This window comes from Carassius auratus, chromosome 27, assembly GCF_003368295.1.
Source record: "Carassius auratus strain Wakin chromosome 27, ASM336829v1, whole genome shotgun sequence".
Lineage (NCBI taxonomy): Eukaryota > Metazoa > Chordata > Actinopteri > Cypriniformes > Cyprinidae > Carassius > Carassius auratus.
The window spans coordinates 14,569,005-14,589,729 of NC_039269.1; the positions used below are offsets into that span (position 1 = coordinate 14,569,005).

General features: G+C 36.6%; 2 protein-coding genes across 15 annotated transcripts; one reads left to right on the forward strand and one right to left on the reverse strand.

The window, feature by feature from the left end:
- The first annotated feature begins 1,734 nt into the window (after positions 1-1,734).
- Positions 1,735-12,276, forward strand: LOC113045615 (chloride channel protein ClC-Kb-like). Of its 13 annotated transcripts, none has more exons than XR_003276000.1 (9): positions 1,735-2,511; positions 2,670-2,758; positions 2,961-3,077; positions 6,647-6,751; positions 6,897-7,113; positions 7,281-7,408; positions 7,921-8,007; positions 11,101-11,332; positions 12,136-12,276. XR_003276000.1 is itself a non-coding variant. In XM_026206088.1 (7 exons), exons 1-7 carry the CDS (start codon positions 2,483-2,485, stop codon positions 7,947-7,949), a joined length of 714 nt encoding a protein of 237 aa, XP_026061873.1. In that variant the 5' UTR covers positions 1,735-2,482; the 3' UTR covers positions 7,950-8,284. The 13 variants fall into 13 exon arrangements, 1 of the variants encoding a protein (XP_026061873.1); XR_003276006.1 differs by lacking the exon at positions 12,136-12,276 and adding exons at positions 5,799-5,959; positions 6,100-6,169 and having other exon boundaries at positions 1,735-2,758; positions 11,101-11,362; XR_003276001.1 differs by lacking the exons at positions 1,735-2,511; positions 2,670-2,758; positions 2,961-3,077; positions 12,136-12,276 and adding exons at positions 4,532-4,723; positions 4,929-5,013; positions 5,158-5,959; positions 6,100-6,169 and having other exon boundaries at positions 11,101-11,362.
- On the reverse strand, positions 10,005-19,306 carry LOC113045613 (protein FAM131C). Of its 2 annotated transcripts, XM_026206085.1 has the most exons (7): positions 19,058-19,306; positions 18,891-18,958; positions 16,525-16,595; positions 16,179-16,269; positions 13,477-13,710; positions 12,097-12,195; positions 10,005-11,310 (listed from the first exon to the last, which is right to left on the reverse strand). In XM_026206085.1, exons 2-7 carry the CDS (start codon positions 18,919-18,921, stop codon positions 11,045-11,047), a joined length of 792 nt encoding a protein of 263 aa, XP_026061870.1. In that variant the 5' UTR covers positions 18,922-18,958; positions 19,058-19,306; the 3' UTR covers positions 10,005-11,044. The 2 variants fall into 2 exon arrangements, with proteins under 2 accessions (XP_026061870.1, XP_026061869.1); XM_026206084.1 differs by having other exon boundaries at positions 18,891-19,305.
- Positions 19,307-20,725: the final 1,419 nt, after the last annotated feature.

Here is a 20,725-nt window from a genome sequence, read left to right on the forward strand (position 1 = left end):
AAATTATAGTATTCCAAAACAAATCATACAATAATAAAGGCTGGGATGAGAAATAAAATGCATTTAAATAACTTAGTGGCCTCCACACAGATATATATATATGCATTTGCATTTGCATTTTCATTTGCAGTTTTCATCATTTTATAAAACCACTGACATCTAGACCCATCTGAGAAAAACGAATTGAAATTGACAGGGAAAAGTAACAGAATGTGGAATGACAAAGGGTAGCCGCTCATCAATCATGGAGGGAGGGAAGGATGATTATTGTGCCATTTGACACATATTCACCCTGTGATCCAGTCACTCCTCTGGGAGTAACAGACTGAGTCTGTCACTGGGGATAAAACAATTCCAAAATGATCAGAGAGTTTAAATAAACTTAAATTTGCAGTTTCAATTGTTTCAAGTCGATGAGATATCTATTACTTTGTGTTTTCAGAGTGCAGAGAAAGTGGTCCCATCATAATTAAAGCAGTAGCCCATGCAAGCCCTCACTAAATTAGTCAATAGTGAAATTATATGAGCATGTGTAACAATAATGGCTTTTTTGCACTACATTGTGTGTGAACAACAAGGAAATTAATAATGCGTCTTGCTGTTTGTTTGAAACGTTGAATTTATCATCTGTGTTAATGCTGATCTTTTGACTATAATACAGTACATTCCAGGGGGCAAGAATCTATGCAAATTTACTTATACTTTAATGATTATTATATTCAATTATTTATTGTATATTGTATATGTATATTGAAAATAGACAGAATAATATATTGTGTTAAAATATCGGAATGCATTAACCAGTTCATGAAGAAATGCCAGTTTTCATTTATTGTTATAAATGTCATTTTATATAAACTTACTAATACATATTTGATCAAATATGGTATTGTTCGTGTATAAATTTATTTGTATAACTACATATAAATATATAGACATAATATAGATATAGCTATAATTTAATATATTACATTATCTTTCAGTTTTTACCATATATTTTTGTTTCGTAAGGGACGAGATGTATTAAGATGCTGACTATGTGAAATACAGGACCCAAATGATGCATTAATGTTTTTATTGTCTGAAATAGCTTAATCCAATACACTGTTGCATTATTAAATTATAATATTAAGCATTTCCACCACAGCACTGTGTGATTTTGGTAATTCTGTGTGAAATGAAGAAGCTCAGTGATAATGAGGGATTGTGTGCACGACATTGAGTCAACTGAATGATTTGTGTGGTGTGTGATTGCTTTAACCTTGAATGAAGGTTAATGCAATATGAATCAGTGCTTAAACAGAGACAAGGGGGCAATCACATTCTAATTTATGCAATATATGAAAAGTTGGCTACATATTTTTTAATTCAAGCTTCTCTATTCACCTGTTAAGAAATGTCGTCAGGGCACATTAAAGTGTTAGAGTTGAGTTCTGATGACAATCACATTCTGCTCTCTCAGACTTAACAACAAAGTTTCATAACACAGCACAGGTCTTTTCATTTACCACCTAATTAAAAGTTCCAAAAGACCACAGTCAGCTTTGTCTCAACGACATTTTGATTTTTCATCAAAACGAATTTCAGAGAAAACAATAAAAGGAAACTTCAATTTCACATTGTTCCATTTCAGTGGCTGCCCACAGGCAAAGCAGGAGAGGACGTGCACCATAAATAAGTTAAAGCTTAATTTTTCTTTCATGCTACATCTGGTGACGCCATCTGGTGAAAAAACATAAGGAGTGACATCATTTACTTACCCTCAAGTTGTTCAAAACCTTTATTAGTCTGTTTATTCTGCTGAGAATAAAATATTACGAAGAATGCGAGTCACCAGACGGTTGACGGTAGCCATCGATTGGCTTCCATAGTATGGAAAAAATACTATGTAAGTCAATAGCCACTTTTTACACAGCAATACCAGTAAATTGCCGTAAAATTACTGGATTGACTTTACCTGTAAATACAGAGGTGTACTGTTCATACAGGCAACAACGTTCCCCATGTCACAGATACAGCACCATTCACACGTCTGAAAATAAAATACAGGTAAATTCTGTGACATCATAAACCGGAAATGACCTCTTAAAAGCTGTGCTTTCGGGGTTGTGTTTGTAAACATGTTTTAAATTTTGTGTCAAACGTTCACATTCATGCAGCTTTTGGCCCAGAGACATTGTATTAGACGACTCCAAACTTAAATACACAGCGTGGAGTAAATGTTGGATTGACCTAGAGTTTTGTTGTTTTTTATTTGTTATTTCGTGAACTAGTATACCTTTAATAATTTACTTTTTTTTTTTAGTTTTAATGATTTAATGAAAATGTATTTAAGAGCTCACGTTGAATTTTCGACAATTGATGAGAGTTGTGTAAATGTAAAGCGTCTTGAAGAAGAAGAAGAAGAAGAGTGCACAGATAAGACAGACCGAGATAAGGCGGAAGAAAAGCTAATCAGCTCTAATGAGCCTTCAAGGAAACCATGGCAACAATCGCAGTCATGAATCAGAGGTGAGGTGGATCATTTTCCCCATGATCGATGATCACACTCTATCAATCCTCAGTGCAGTAAAGTCAAAAATATAATAACCCCCAACTGTAATTTATGTTCTTAACATTTGGACAGAGTGTGTGCTGTATGTAAAGAAGGTTCTGGTTTGTTTTGCTAGCATGGAGTGGTCCTGCTATGCCCTGTTAGGCATCATCACCGCTCTAATGAGCTTCTTCATGGATATGACTGTATCCAAGCTGCTGAATGGTGAGCGGTTCCACCATGTCACTCAAAAAATGGTTACTACAAAACTTACATAAAGATGCAGGTTGGTGGGTTAAGTGTTTGATCAATGTAGCATTCTAGCAGCTGAGTAGGGCAAAGTCTTTCAAAAAGAGACCTGAAATTAGATGCTTTTGCATTTATCATGCATTGTTAAACCTCAGCATGCGTCCTTCTCTCTTTTTAGCTCACCAACGGCTGTATGAATGTCTGAAGGGTCACCACCTGCTGCAGTTCCTCTGCTGGACGCTTTATCCAGCCTGTCTGTGTGCTCTGTCCACCAGCATCTGCCCATTCTCTGCAGGTCAGCTACACGCTCATCTCTACACAGTAATAAAAAAAGAGGTATTTTTCTGATTTAATTTAAATATACTCACTGAATTTAAAAGTTTAAATTACAGTTAGGCCTATTTGCCATCATACATGGCTTGTGGTTTATTTAGACTATTTATTTTTTTATTGTTTCATTTATAATTAAAATATTATGTGCTTTAAACAATCAACAAACTGTTAAAAAAAGGAAAGAAAAGAAAAGAAAAGAAAAAAGCCTATTTGAAATAAAGTAATTGAAATTCCTAATTGAAAGAATGAGATGCATTTTTGATATTCCCTGAAAGTTATGAATAGTTTTATGAATATAATTAGTATCCAAAAACAAAACAAAAAAATGTGATATATAAAATATATGTATTATGTAGTAACACACACACACACACACACACACAGACACACACACACACACACACACACATATATATATATATATACACTGGACTAACCTAATTTCTACATGTGAATATGTGATTTCTGTCACAGTGTTTTAGACAAACAAGTTTTTTTTTTGTCCAAACAGTAAGCAATTATTTTCAAATATAAAAATATATATAATTTTAATATAATTTAAAATGTAAAAAAAACTGTTCTTAATGAGCATGATGTCTCTGCTGCCAAAGTTTTATTAACAGCGCCAAAGATGGCTGCTTTGGGATTATGTTGATGTTAATAAACGCAGACACATTAAATCATAAATAGGCTGTCTGGTGCATTTGGAGATAACTGACCCTTGACCCCTCAGGCTCTGGTGTTCCTGAGGTGAGGTTAGGTTAGGTTAGGTTACTTTTATTGTACCCGTAGGTAAATTTGTTTTAAAGTGCAATGACTATGGCATCCAATACAAAAATTCTCTTATGCATGGACATGCCAGATTACCTGTCCCTCTCCAATCTGTTCACTCAACTGTTTGGTCTGATATGCACACTAGCTTCAGGCAGCACAGTGTTTCTTGGGAAAGTGGTGAGAACCATAGAATCTTATATGCAAATGAGGATGTGAAACTCACGGATACTGTAAATGGACGGTCTCAATATATTGACCTTTTGAAATACAACTTCTCATCTCAATAGGGTCCATTTGTCCATTTATCTATCATTGTGTGTGCGTTTATAAGTCGCCTGCATGCTTCCTGCCCTGGCAGAAAGCAGGTAGCTGAACAGCACTGCAATACATGAACCGCAAAGCCCACTTTCATTTTGCTTAATGAGAACCAGATGTAAATTCAATAGAAGGCTAATTATGCTAATGACTCTTGTGGATCAGTTTATTGATTCATATTTCACAGAGAGCAGCTAAAGGAGAAATGCTGGTTGTGGCATCAGCGGTGGGCATTGTGAGCTGTTTGGGGGCTCCAGTCAGTAGTGAGATGATGTCACTGTAGTCTGTAATAAAAAAATAATAATAATCATTATTGTATCTCTTCAGTCAGTCAGTAAGTCAGTCTGTCAGTTGACCTTTCCCTGTAGATTTATCTCTGTTTTATTTTCATGCGTGTTCTGTTCAGTATTGAAGTGATGGGGACTCATTATTCAGTCAGAGATTTTTGTCCCTGCTTCTTTGCAGCGGCTTGCTGTGCAATCACCTTCAGACTGCTTTCTGTCTGTAGTAGAGATCAAGGTGAGAGGTTTACACTACCTATAGCGCCCCCTAATGGATGCTACTGCTGTCTTTATAGTAATCTCACAGACCACAGTGCTCCACGGCCGTCAGATATATGGGACGCTATTGAATTTGATTAAGATATCAAATCTGGTTTCATTTAAGAGCCAGAAAGGGACATATGAAAGAACTGATTGAACGTGTCTTTGACCCATGTCCACAGAAACCACCCAGGCCCTGTTTAAAACCAGCTTTTCTTCTGATCTGCCTTACCAGCCTTTTGAAATATGTATTTTCGCTCTGCTTGGGTAAGTTCTCATTTTGGTGATGGATAGTCATAAGTTAGATACTGCTTACTCATCTGTTACCTCAGGGTTTGGATTATATTATATTAGATTATGTGTTCATGAAGCAGTAATTGTTCTTATCATCATTTTTTTTCTCTGATTCAGGCTGTTCTGCAATTTTCTCAGATTTATTTATTTATTCTGTCATCACTGGGCTCTGCGTCTCATCAAAACAAACAAACCCATCAGCAGATTTTTGGCAACAGAGTGAGAAAGATTTATTCCCATAGACATACTGTACAGTTTGACACAATTATTTTTCTTTCTTTCTTTCTTTGTATAAACGAGACACCACTAGTGAAATGCTCGTAATTTCACACATTTTTCTTTAGTTGAATAGAATAACATTCAGAATAACAATGTGAATTAAAAGGTTAGCTTCAAATATTTACATGTCTTCCTCCATAAAATGTTTAAAATGAGATTTGTAATCCTCTGGTCTCCGATTTATGGACGTCACTGTATGGTGACCGCAGATGTATGTCTTTTGATTGGATGCCTGGAGATGTCGTGATCTAACCCAGAGCTGCCTCTTGTTCGTATTCATAATCTTATCCAGAAAGTCACTATATTCAGCCATAGTGGCATTTCTCCTCGCCTGCTTTACGTTTTCTCACTCGGCGGGATATTTCATAGCTGCTGAGGTGAGGACAGGCCTATATCTAGAATATTGGCAGTGTGTCCAACTTATGTGCTCACCGTTCATCCATTGTATTTACTTTAAATTTCTCTTTGTTTTCTAATAGCTCACAATGAAGCAGCGACGTACTTCACTGTTAGACAGCACTTCCTGGTACACCGTTTCCCAGAATGCCTCTGTCCTGCTTGAACCTCAGAAAACATGCATTCTTGGAACCCACCTGGCACAAGTTACTTCCAAACACTAAGATTTTTCATTACTGCCAAGGTGAAATAAAATGGGTTATAAGTATAAAGTAGCAATTAAGTAGCAATAATTATTATTGTGCTCATAAACTGCTTGTTCAAGAATTTTAAAAAGATCTCAAGCTGATTTCACAAGGTTGTAAGGTTGTAAGGTTTCGTAAGGTTGGGCTATTGGTCGTGGCTTGTATTTTGTCTTTACCTGCTGGATATTTAATGCCAGTATTTGTTTACGGTAATTAGGTCACCGTACCATGGGATTTACATCATATTATACACAAACAAATATATAACAGTTATTAAGATGCAAGAGATCTGTATAAATCAAATATGACAAAGTATTGACATCATTATTCTAAAAAAAATAATCTAGAGTAAATAGAATTATACAATACTGAAAGAAAGAAGTAATATTTGAGTATTTGGGAAAAAAAAATAAAGATTAGAAAATTTACAAAAGAGTATTAAATATAATAATAATAATAAAATATAATAATTAAAATATTAAAATAAAACAAATACATGAAATATTTTGTTCTGGTAAATACCTGCAGCCATCTACACTTACTTGTAGTTGGCATTATAGTTATAATAGTTTATAATGTATTAGTTTAAATCATAGTTTCTCATTGTTTAAACCAAGCAGTTTTCAGTGAATAGTGGGCCAAAAGATGTTTAAAAAACCCATTGAAACAGCATTGGTCTGTTTTAGATGCTGCGGTGGGGCGTTTGGTAGTCGAGGGTTCGGCCTATTTGTTCTCAGACGGAATCTCATCAGCAAAAACTTTGCTAAACCCGGGTGGCTACGCTTTAGCAGGTAAACAAACTTGTTATACTGTCAGCTTTCTGACAGGGTATTATCAACACTGCAGCCTCACAGAGATGATAAGGCCTGTCTAAATGTATTGATGGGGCCATATTTTGCTGTGCATATGTGTGTGTGTGTGTGTGTGTGTGTATAGGAGCAGTTGCCTTCTCTGGGGCTGACACACACACACTCTCTCCTGCTCTGTTGGCTCTGGAAATGACCGGGCAGTGCTCTCACGCCGTCCCCGCTGTGGTTGCTACACTGGTATCCAATGCAGTGGCAGGTGCAAAGCACCATCCATCTTTCTACGATGGCATATCGCTTATTAAACAGCTGCCGCACTTGCTATCTCTCATCTGCACTTGTCCGAAGTGAGTTAACATTCTACTCATCTGCTTTCAGGCTCCACCATATTATGATTTGAAATCAAATTGCATTTCTATTGCATTTCTGTCTGCAAATCAAAATTCTGAGGGGAGACGTCAAGGCAGTGATGGCTGGAGAGTAAATAGCTTTCATCGTGAATGCTCTCCCACAGGCTGGCCAATGTTCAGATCAAGCAGTTTGTGATCCCAGCAGGAGTTGTGCTGGAGAGGACAGAGACACTGGCAAGTCTGCAGCACATCCTAAACGCAGATGGCCAGTTTCCTGTAGTGGACTCTCACGGTGAGACTAACGAATATCAGCAGCTCAGTGACACAATCGCACCTCTTTGACTGTAATAGCACTTTGGTGCTTGACAGAAGAGAGTGAAAGCCAATGAAATGTGTGCCAATAAGGGCCAAAGACAAACGATTACTTGCTGATGAACAGAAATACTCAAGACTGCACAATACAGTACAATAACGGTGCTATTGAATGAAATGAGACTGACAGTTTGAGGCTCTGGCTTTGGCATGTCATTTAATTGTTATCTTGTCTCCCAGACTCCCCCGTTCTCCTAGGTACAATCAACAAATCACAGCTGCGGGAGCGTCTGCATCAGCATAGAAATTAGGAAATTAATTGAACCCATAATGTGCTGGGTCATAACAAGAACTGTGCACAGTTACTGAAAGAATGATACAAATAATGAAATAATAATTCAAGTATGTAAATTCAGAGGCTGGTTTCTCAGTTGGGGCTGTTTTTTTCTCTGTGTTCCTCTACATAATGTGTGTTTGTGTGTGTTCTGTTAGGCTCATTGCATCATGAGTGTCACGGGTGAGCAGCGTCTGTTTATAACGGAGAGTGGGCGGCTGTGTGGCGTCATCACACGGAAAGAGGTGATAAGAGCAGCCTGCACAAAGACAACATCCATACATGAACCAAATACACTTCTGAATACACCGCTCACACTGACTATATGTACGCATAGCAAAAGGGATGTTCTTATGAAGAAAATAATTGAAGAGATGAAAAAGGAAGTCTAATGTATGAAAAATTAGCTCAGACATCAGATATCACACACCCAGGACAGGCATCAATTTGTGATTACCATTTTGATAATCATTTAATCTGCTTGCGATTTAACTTGTGAAATAATAAAGAAATCTTATGAAATGAAGCAGCAACTTAATAGGGTACAACAGGGGTGAAGTTCCTCCAAAGTAAAATCTAGTTATATTTAATTTTTTTGAGCAAAAATAGCAAAACCACCAACAGAACCCATGCTGTATGGACTGATCCGATAAAACTGACCCTGTGTAATATGATTTTGAAATGAGATATCTGTTTGTAACCTCATGCAGCTTGTTAGCTTCATGAGCCTCACGCAGAGAGAAAAGAACAGAACAAAGGCTTCAGTAATAAATGACCTTCGTTTGATTTCTCAGCCATCCCAATTCTGCTCTTTCCTCTGTATTTCACTCATTATTCTTTGTGCTATTTTTCACAGAAAAGGTTTTATAAGGATTCATTTAAATTCAGTGCATTGCTCCTTAACATATTGTGCTGAAATTGAATTCCAGTTAAAAACACAATTTCAATTCTGCTCACTGCCCCAGAGCCTCTATCAACACAATTAATTCCTATTTCAAACCCTCCGCTGGAGCACCAGAGCAGTCACACACATTATCTGACCCCGCACACGAGGATCACACTGTGTAAACTTCTATTAAAAGACCCTGATGCATGATAACACTTGACCATTCCACCTCCCAACGTCCTCCTCTCTCGTCCTCTCCTGCTTCTGCATTCACTATAATGCCCTCCGCCGCTGATTCCCCTCTTCTACCTCATCCCTCATTATCTCTCTCTTTCTGTCATCTTTCTTCGTCAGTGGAGTGTGAATAGGGCTAATTACGGAGAAAAGGCAGACGTTTGTTATTCCATCTCTCTCTCTTTTGTCTCTGCCACTCGCAAGAACACTCAAGAATTTTCTTGTTAGCAAGCGATTTCTGCAGCAATAGATCTTTTAAAGATTAAATCATAATTTACACATACAAAAGACTGCACAAAATGCTTGACACATTAATTAACACAACATGGAGGCAAGTTTCTCAAAGGTATCTTAGGTAATACTTTTTTCAGTTTCTACATATGTGATTTATAAATCTGTGGCAACTGTGACCATACCCTCTTTAAAAACGAAAACAAAGTTGAAGTGTGTACTACTTTTTTTTTTTTTTTTTGAAAGTGTGTAATATTACTAAAAGTTTACATAAATGCTAATAATATTAATTGCCACAAGTAAGCCATTCATAGTTTGATTTCATTTCATAATTTATGTAAAATGAAAGTAATTAACATTATTTAATAATAATAATGTACTTTTTTTCAATAAGTTAGTCATATTTGAGTTAAAGCTGCAGTAGGTAACTTTTGTAAAAATATATTTTTTACATATTTGTTAAACATGTCAATATGTCCTGACAGTAGAATATGAGACAGATAATCTGTGAAAAAATCAAGCTCCTCTGGCTCCTCCCAGTGATCCTATTGCCATTTGCAGAAAGTCATGCGCTCCCGGTAAAAAACAACCAATCAGAGCTGCGGTCCATAACTTTGTTTGTGTTCAAAATTTAGAAAAATGAACATAATAAGCGAGTACACCATGAATCCATTTTCCAAACCGTGTTTTTAGCCTGTCCTGACTCCTGAATCACTAGGGTGCACCTATAATAAGTGTTTATATTCGGACTATTTTAGATTGCTTCGGGGGCACCGCGGTGGAGTAACCCAGTACCTTTGTGATTCTTCATTGACATAAACAGAGAGAAGTAGTTCCGGCTACAATATTCTTCCGCAAGACGCAAGCAATTCTGTTTATTAACCGCTAGAGCGTCAAAAGTTCCCTACTGCAGCTTTAATGTTAAGATAATATTGATAAATCAATTAATTGCTGCAAGTCTATAGATCACTTATTCCATCTTCATAATATGAATATTATTAATATCAAGAATATTTTTACTATAAGTAAGCCATTTGTAGATCAATTTCATCTGTAAGCATTCAAACCAGTGACACTGGGTTGACCAATGGCGTGAGTTTGGGCGGGCTTTTTTTTTTCCAACCAATAGCAGATGATGAGAGTGTTTAGAAAATGTATTTGAAAACAGTTCATATTTAGCAATTCTGTTTGATGAGGCTATTAAAATGACACACTTCATCTTTAAAGTTACAAGAAGTCATTTGCTGTGTTGGACGTTTTATACTCAAAATCTTCATGGAAACATTTAGCAATATGAAAAATCGTTACAATCTCCACCTCCCTGTCCCAAGTTATGACTGCAGCTTTACCCAAAGGCATAATTCACTTTCACTCTCCTGAGTCTTCACAAAGGATCCAATTCAACCCCGTAGCCCCATTGAGCTGTTCTTAGTGGAAATGCAGCAGGAAAATGTCTGTGGAGATAAAAGCGTGTTTTATTTTGGCTTTTTTTCTTCAGTCTATAGTGCTAACAGTTCTCCGCTTCTTTGTGAAAGACTGCTGCAAATATCTACAAACACTCAGTTGAAGGTGAAAGGTCATGATGGTCTTGATCTCACTTCAGTCAATGTTTCATTTTAGATTCATGTGCATTCATGTGCGATGATGACCTACTTCTAGAAGTAATTGGTCTGACCCTGTTAACATAAAGTCCAATCTCCATCATCATTACCACAAACAGAGATGCTTTCATTTGCGAAAAGGCAACATGATATGGAAATGACATGTCCGTGTGTACAATAATCCCTGTGTTCACTGCCTGTCAAAGAGGCTCAGCTGTGGCTATTACATACTTTAACAGTAAAGAGATATCCCCAGACGTAACTTCATCTGCATCTCTCCCACATCAGTGAACACAAAGAACCTTTTCGTTCCACAGTGTCATCAACATTTCAGTTATAAAAAACCTCATCCTCTGACAGGGAGATGCTGTCTGCGTGTCTTACAGACCCTTCCAAAGGCGAGATCCTCTGCACCTGCGGCGGACGCTGCGTGTTCAGCGGAGAATGAGAATGACTGGGGGAATGAGACTGAGGAGGATGAGAAGGTGCTAGAGAGCTGGTGTCATCAGCTTCCATGTGCATTCCGTACATGTGCCGAGGAACACTCAAACTCCCTCCATCCAACAGGAACTGAGAAAGATAAGGGCCCTCGGGGTCTGTGAAGACATCGTCATCATTGTGAGAGCAGGAATTAAAAAGACCTCATGCACACACATCCTCTAGGATGAAAATTGTAGCGTAAATGATTAAGCCCATTAAATCCAAACTCATATCTCGGTCTGATCTGCTCGATCCATGAGTCATCGTGTCCCAGACACATTCAGACATTTCTGTTTTGCAGTCAATTATTCGTGTACAAGGCTTATAGTAAACAGGCCATTTGTGCTTATTACCACACAAGGGTTATCATCCCCTTGTAATGAAATAACAGTACTTTTATACAAGCTGGGACAGCAAGAGATGAACCAGATGGTCAAAATGACCTCCCTAAGTGCTGTGCTATACTTTTATTCAATAGATGTATAAATAAAATATATATGAGACAATATAATTAATAATATATGGGAAAGGAAGTTGTGAGAGCTTCTTCATAAAGACTTATTTCCATTCAAACTAGTTTAGACCTGGGCTTGCTATCTGACCAGTAGTGAGTACATTTCACATGGACCAGCTCATATAATGATAACTAGCAAAGCTGATCTTTTTATCATTGTTACGTCTACACTCTTATAACGAAGGTTCTTTTCTGGCATCTATGGTTCCACGAAGAACCATTCCATAGCAAAACGGTTCTTTATAGTGGAAAAAAGGTTCTTTAGATTTTGAAAATGTTCTTTATGCTAAGAATTTTTTTTTAATTTTTGCTGTTCACTAAAAGGTTCTCTGGGGAACCAAATATGTCAAATCTCTTGGTAATTGCAACTTTGTGTTTGGGGCAATACCTTGTAATGGAATTGTACTGGATGTGGCTATATTTTCAGCATCGTGTGTGGACCAGGCATTCATCGCTGCCTCAGCCAGAGCAAACTGCTCCGCCACACCTGTGAGAGGAAAAAGAGATAAAGGTCACAGATACACAGAGTGCCAGGAAATGAAAAAACATTGTTTACTTCCATAAGAAATATGGACTTATATCTACTCGGTTTTTCTCACTTATGTCTTATGAATAATCATTTAACATTTAAACGAATATTCATAAAAATGACCAAAGTGGTAACATATTTTAAAAATGTATTCACCCTCAAGCCATACAAGATGTGGATGAGTTTGTTTCTTCATCAGAACAGATCTGTAGAAGTTTACCATTACATCACTTGCTCATCTGTGGATCCTCTGAAGTGAATGGGTGCCATCAGAATTAGTGTGCCAAATAGCTGACAAAACATCACAATAATCCAAGTGATCAACATGACTTCAGTCCATCATTTAACGTCCTGTGAAGGGAAAAGCTGCATATTTAGAAACAAATCTATCTTTAAGGCGTTTTTACTTTAAACTGTTGATTCTGGCGCTTCTGTTTTAGACTGTATTTACAAGTAACCAGTGCTTAATCTGTGTATATTTCTCTCCTGACAACTCTTTCGTTGGAGAAAGCAATATTATGGAAAGAGGACTTGTATTTTGGCTTGAAGCATAATCTTAAGGGTGAATTTTTTTATTAAAAATGCAGCTTTTTCACTTGTCATGATGTTCATTTGTGGACTGGTGTCATACTTGTGGATTATTGTGATGTTTTCACCAGCTGTTTGAACTTTCATTCTGACGGCACCCATTCACTGCAGAGGATCCATTGGCGAGCAAGTGATGTAATGCTGAATTTCTCCAAATCTGCACCCATGAAGAAACAAACTCCTCTGCATATTGGAAGGCCTGAGGATGAGTGGAAATGCACACTTGTGAATAAAATATTAGCAGTTTTTACAGTAACAAAGTCACAAAACAATGCCAAGCCCTGTTTTTAGCATGTTGTGGTTTCTTTAGTTGGTTGTTTAGTTGTTTACCACCCCCAATGACTCTGTCATATTGTACATGATGTTATCAATATCTGGTATATCTACATTGGTTGCTACAGTACTGATTTGAGCATCAACTATCAACATGAGACATACAAGAGTTATCATCAGTGTGGAAAAAATTAATGGAAAAATGCTGTCTTCCTGTTCTTGTCCATCATACCATTTTACCACAACACTGAACTTGTGAGGTTCATTAGACATCACAATCAAAGTATTACTGTATTTATACTTATTATGCAGGGCTAAGGTTTAGAGATTAGCTTAAACCTGGATAGTTAAATGTTAAATATATAAATGCTGTCTCACCCGCAGCAAATCGTGCTTCTTTGATTTCATCAGTGAGGTGGGAGTAGAGCTGCTCGTCCTCCTGCAGTGCGGTTCCCACACCTCCCCATCCTCCACCATCTCTCGTCCAGCCACTCCAGCCTCCTCCAGACGTCGCTTCCCCTCCCCAACTCTTCCACTCAATCAGGTGGGCGACTCGGCCCTGGGCCATTGCAGTAGGCTTAGTGATGTGGTCTTTAATAGTGGCCAGCAGTCCTGAGGAGATCGGAGGGATTAGCATTGGCACAGATCAAATTAAATAAAGGAAATGAAAAGAAGGAAGGAGGTGAAGAGGTGATGCTAAAGAGTGTTAAAAGTGAGAATGGATAAATCGTCTCTATTTTTTTCCTTTAAAATTTTCATTTTGGCTGCTTGCAATAACTCAGGGGTCTTGACATTTACAATTGTGTTCAATTAAAACCATAAAACAATGTCATAATTTTGAATTAATTTTCATTTTGTTGTATTTATGTCCTAGCATAAATATAGGTGCATCTCAATAAATCTGAATGTCGTGGAAGAGGTCATTTATTTCAGTAATTCAAACTCAAATTGTGAAACTCGTGTATTAAATAAATTCAGTGCACGCAGAGTGAAATAGTTTACGTTTTTGGTTCTTTTAATTTGATTTGATTTGATTTTGGCTCACATTTAACAAAAACCCACCATATCTCAACAAATTAGAATACATCATTAGACCAATAAAAGAAATAACAAAAAAATTTTGAATTCTTGGTCTTCTCTAAAGTATTATCATTTACTGTACATGTACTCAATTCTTGGTAGGGGCTCCTTCTGCTTTAATTACTGCCTCAATTCAGCGTGGCATGGAGGAGATCAGTTTGTGGCACTGCTGAGGTGGTCTGGAAGCCCAGGATTCTTTGACAGTGGCCTTCAGCTCATCAGCATTGTTTGGTCACTTGTCTCTCATTTTCCTCTTGACAACACCTCATAGATTCTTTCAGGGGTTCAGGTCTGGTGGCAACACCATAGTCATTTAACCAACTTTTGGTGCTTTTGGCAGTGTGGGCTGGTACCAAAACCTACTGGAAAATGAAATCAGCATCTTAAAAAAGCTGGTCAGCAGAAGGAAGCACGAAGTGCTCCAAAATTCCTTGGTAAGCGGGTGCAGTGACTTTGGTTAAAAAAAAAAAAACACAAACACCAGCAGATGACTTTGCACCCCAAATTATCACAGACTGTGGAAACTTAACACTGGACTTCAAGCAACTTAAATGGCTATGAGCTTCTCCGCCCTTCCTCCAGACTCTAGGACCTTGGTTTCCAAATGAAATGCAAAACTTGTTCTCATCTGAGAATAGGACTTTGGACCACTAGGCAACAGTCCAGTTCTTCTTCTCCTTAGCCCAGATAAGATGCCACTGATGTTGTCTGTGGTTCAGCAAATTCCTTGACACTTCTGTGTATGGTGACTCTTGATGCCTTGACCACAGCCTCAGTCCATTCCTTGTCAAGTTCACTCAAATTCTTGAATCGTTTTTGCTTGACAGTCCTCAAAAGGCTGCGGTTCACTTGGTTGGTTGTGCATCTTTTCTTCCACACTTTTTCCTTCCACTCAACTTTCTGTTAAAATGCTTGGATACAACACTCTGATCACTCTGATGTCAGATCAGTCTTCCCCATGATTGTGTAGCCTAGTGAACCAAACTGAGAGAACATTTTGAAGGCTCAGGAAACCTTTGAAAGTGTTTTGAGTTGATTAGTTGATTGGCATATTGTTGAGGTTTTTTTAGTTAAATGTGAGCCAAAATCATCACAATTAAAAGAACCAAAGACTTATACTACTTTAGTATGTGAGCATTTAATTTATGTAATACTGTACATGAGTTTCACAATTTGAGTTGAATTAATAAAGTAATCTACATTTTAGATCACCTGGAGGTGAGTTAATTTTCATTTTTGGGTGAAATATAATAATTACAAACCAACATTTGGTTCAAACTGATCACCCTCACCGAGTGATATAGGGTTAATTTTCAATCACTTTATTTTTGCATGTTTATTTATTTGTTTAATGTTTATTGTAATATTTACTGTAAATTACAAAACTATAAATACATTTTAAACTATATTTTTAAATGTTGAACTTTTTGTTCCCAATGCATTAGTGGAAAGTTAACATTTCTACATTTGCAAACAGGGCTCCAAATTATCGTGCAAGTCCTTACGAACCTATTACTGGAAGTAGCAATAATTTTTTTCCCCCATGACATAATTTTTCGCAGGTTTTTTGTTATTTTTTTTGGGGGGGGGGGGGTTATTTATTTATTTTAAATTATTATAGATATTCATCAGCTGGTGACTGCATTTATAATTAGAATGAAATGAAAATGTTCTTTGGAAAAACTTAAAAACCCATAAAACATTATTAGTCTCTGTAATTAACTTTCTGAAAAGAGTGGGCCTGGAGAAGTAAAGCAAAAAAAGGAAACAGGTGGCTAAAGAGGCACTAGAGAAGGAGAGAGAGAGAGAGAGAGAGAGAGAGAGAGAGAGAGAGATTGTTCAGAAATGAGAGATATGCAGGCAGAGGGAAATTACATTAGCAAGATTCTGTAAAGGTCTACTGCTCTTCTGATTCAAACAAATTATTCTGAACGATAGCCAAAACCTAGCAAAACAACATACAGTGTGACAGTGCCTAACATGCACTCTTTGCTCCTCACCCGTCAGGGAAGAATTAGCCAATTCTCCAATGTCATACCCGCTGCTGCTCCTTTTATCTGACATGCTGCCATTGTAGGACTGATGGTTACCCTGAATAACATGACAAGACGGGAAACACATAAGACAGCCTAACATACCAAATAAAACCTTCCAGAAATCACATTTGCAAGTGAATCACAGGTGCTAATTACACCTAACAAGACACTTTTACCAGACCTTACACATTCAGAGTGTGAAAGCACTCCCATGTATCATTGAAAAGTATACATTTTCATATACTGAATTCTGAATGATTCATAAACTTGCATACGTCTCCCACTTTTGATTTTATGTGATAACACACACCTTAAAGATTGGCTGTCCCTCAGCATATGAGTGAAGCTCTTCCATGGGGTGCTGCTGGCCACTTTGCAGCTCTAGAGAGACAAAATGTTTCCTGGTTATTGCATGCCACTGTTTATTTTATATGTTTTTCAATGTCAAATAACAGTGTGAGTGTGCATGTAGCAGAGTGCATTGAGTTTGTACTGGAGTGGATGGATGGGACTCACTTCTGATGCTCTCATGTTTCCATAGCAACAAGAGATTGTCTTGACAACACTACCCTGGGGGATCCCCAATGTTCAAGAGCACATTTTTCATCACCGGCCGCATCTCATTGAGGTTAGACCTCAAAGAGGACAGCCAATCTCAGACCTGTGGAGCTTTAGGTTCCCGCCAGCATGTTATTTGCTAACAGGTATCAACAGACAATGTGTGACCTTTACAATGTCACAAGCTGTGCGTGTTTCCCCCTCTACAACCCACCTCCCATTCATCACCGTGAAACTCCATCCATCTCACATATGCATTATACATCAGCTTTGACCCTGGCATTTCGAATTCCATGCTCCGCCTTAGCTACGGAGCCCAGGACCTTCTAACCCCACAGGGCTCAGACAAACAAACACTACTCTCCACTCTCTGGGAGTTACAAATCATGCACTTCATCTGTGCCATTTCCTTGGAGGACACCTTGAGGATGAAATGTCACCTCCTACCTTAGCCTCCATTTGTAAATACTGTGACACTACACCTGTGTACCAAGATTGAGCTGTCTCGCTGGCTTACAATTCATAATACACTTGTCATATTCAGATGGTATGATACAAATGAGAACAGAATTATTTCCATCTGGCGCTCAGAGGAAACTGTTCCAGCAACAGTTAATACCTGGTTCTGTTTGGCCTGTGAACTCTGTACCAGATAACTTAAATAAATCCCTCAGTGCAGGAATACAGTCATTATGAAAGAGATAATGTTACACAGATCCTCACAAAATCACTAAATGTGGACATGAAATATTCATGAGAATTATTTCATAGCTATTTAATACATCTTTATACACTAAATAAACATGTATCCACAATGTACATAAGAAGGTATGAAATGTTAATTTGAGAAAAATGTTATGATTATTTATAAGGTTATTATGTTAGTGATAATGTACAGTATAGATGTGTACCAATTGCAGTACTTATGCACTATTCTGTGATGTTTTGTAGTATAAAAAGTGCAAGTAGTGTGTTCACACAGAAATTCCAAAAAGTAAAAGTGCACTTTAATCACACGGATGATGCACCAAAAAAAAAAAAGTGTGGAATGTTGGACACTTCATGCACTCAACTGTCTCAGCTTTAATTACATAGCAGAGGGGGAGGGGCTATCAGACATTAATGACAAAATAACCTTATATAATTCATAAACTACACGGTTGAGTTCATAGTGCATAAGTACATAGTGTTTAAGTGCACAGTGTTATAGTATGTAATTTGGGATGAAGCTACTGACAGCAAAATAAATGAACCCTGAGAAAGTTTAAACAGTTAATAAACAGCTACTCACAAAATAAATAAATATGTGGACATGGAATCTTGATTTGAGAATGATTTTATAACCTGACGGGTAAAGTATTCTAAACATTTCACCAAGAAAAATAGTCAATAATAATGTCCAAAACAAATAGCCTACAAGACAAACTGCAAAATGTACAGTTGCATATACATATAAATAATAATACAACAGTACATATAAAAATCATATTATATGTGTTATTAATTCAGTATTAAAAACAAGGACCCCTAAGGTAATTATATATATATATATATATATATATATATATATATATATATATATATATATATATATATATATATATATATATATATATATATAAATTCATTAAAATCATTGTATTATTATATATATTTTGAATTAATGCCTTAATCAGAAGGGAGAACAGTGAATACTACAGTGAATATTAGGAAACATGGGTGTCACGATTGACCAATCAGAATCAAGTATTCCAGAAAGCTATGTAATATTTAATTACAGTGCAGTATCTAAGCATCGGTATTTTAGCAGCAACATACTCTTGCTGCTGAGAAAATGAAGTGCATCAGTATCAAAAACTAAACTGCATACAATAGAACTATTTATTCATATAAACTGCACTTATTTCAGTCACTCACAACTGCATGTGCTCATTTTGCATTATATTTGAATAAGCTGTGATTTTTTTTTCACATTCATACTTTATGTAAATGCTCTAGATCAGCAGAAAGGTGGGTAACGAGATAAGAGTGAAGACCGCGGACGGACCAACAGCTAAGCTGATGGACACAGGACAGACCGAGACAGACAAACTCAGATATAATCAGGAACAGACTGACCTTGGTGACCTTTGCAGAGGCAGGAGCCCATGTTCAACAGCTTAGCAGTTATCTGTTCACCATGCTGACTGAGAGTGGGGCGACGGGGGAAAATTAGCAACAGAGAGAAAGAGATGAGTGCGTGTTTGGAAGAAGAAGGGGATCTGGAGAAGGCAGAGAGAACCTACTGGATGATAGAGGTGGAGAAAAGAGGGAAGGAAAATATTGGACCAGGAGGAGGAGAAAAGGGACCTGGTGTCCATCCGGTACAGTGAAGCACTGTTTCTCATGTGGGGATGGAAGTGAGGAGAGGGAAAGAGAGAGAAGTGGGGAAAACAGCACTGAGACTGCATGCACTCAGTCCCTCCCCTCTTCTCTTCTCTTCTCCTCCCCCTTCTGCTCTCATTTTCTCTCTCAGACCCAACTTTCACACCATCTACATACTGAAATGACTACCTTTTTTTGAGGTTACATGCACCGATTTAACATTTTGGGCATTAAGTTGACAATTAGTTTTATTTTATGACCAATAACTGATAAATGTCTGATACTGAAATAAAATGATTTTGATAATAAAATTATATTTATAATAACATTATATTAAAATTTGCATTTCAAAGTGCATTTCAAAATGCAAATCAATTACTTTAAATGCTACAAACAAAAGTAGGCATCAAAATATTCTAATGAACAGTGTGAAAATTAATCATTATTGTGTGATTGGGTAAAAATATTTTTTTATTAAATTATTAGTGTTTTAAAATATATATATTTTAAATGCATATAAATATAGGGACAATAAGCATAAATAATCTAAAATCTAATATCAGTCAATAACCAATATTATACTGATATACCATTTAGATGGCAAACCATTGGCAAACAACCATACATTTTAGTCAATTACACATTCTCATATGAACATGTTGCTATATCTAGGTAAACACAAAAACACATTTTGTTTTTTATGGCATGTGAATCATTGGTACTTGATGACAAACGTCCACACATTGGTTAAATTAGACAATAAATAAGAGTTTTATCAAAACAAAACAAAAAACTAAATCAACATAGTTCAACTACATGTACTAGAGCCTATGCACATTTTTACATAATGAAATATCTAATCATTAATTTATTAATTAGCATAATTAAATATCAAAAGGCAATGATATGTTAAAAATCTCTAATATGGTACTGATATGTTATGGGTATATCATTGCTGAAAATTGGAACTAGAAAAGACTGAAAATGAAATAATGGAAAAAAGATAAATTGTTATAGAGATAAAATGGAATTTAAAGTTGTGTTTATGATTAGATCTGTTCAGGTGAGGTTATGCAAGGTAGCTGAAATTTCCAGAAAAGCAGAAGAGAATAAAAGGTTTGCTTGCTTATAGCTTTCTACTGCCCTCCAGTGTCTCAAAGGTAAAGTTGTCTGAATGGTAGAAAATATAAATATTGATTTATTTGCTTATTTAAACATCTATATGCAATTTACAGCAATGTATTAAAAATATTTATGTCGCGATTTTTAGAGTGTCAGTAGATCTTAAACAGACGGAGGATATAATCTTGCAGAAAAGTTAAGAGGAAGGACTGAGAATGATCTTAGCATGGATTTTCAAATACTTATGGTGCTGCTATTATTATTATTAATTATTTTTATTATTATTATTAATTATTATTAAAAACTAATTAATAATAATAATGTTTTCTGAAAAGACTGAACAGTGATGATCTGTAATGTACTGTACACAACTTATTATTTTTATTTAAAGCAGATGAGTCATTTTTACTCTTTGACATTTACTTAATTCATGCAAGACAGATATCACTATCAATAAATACAGAATG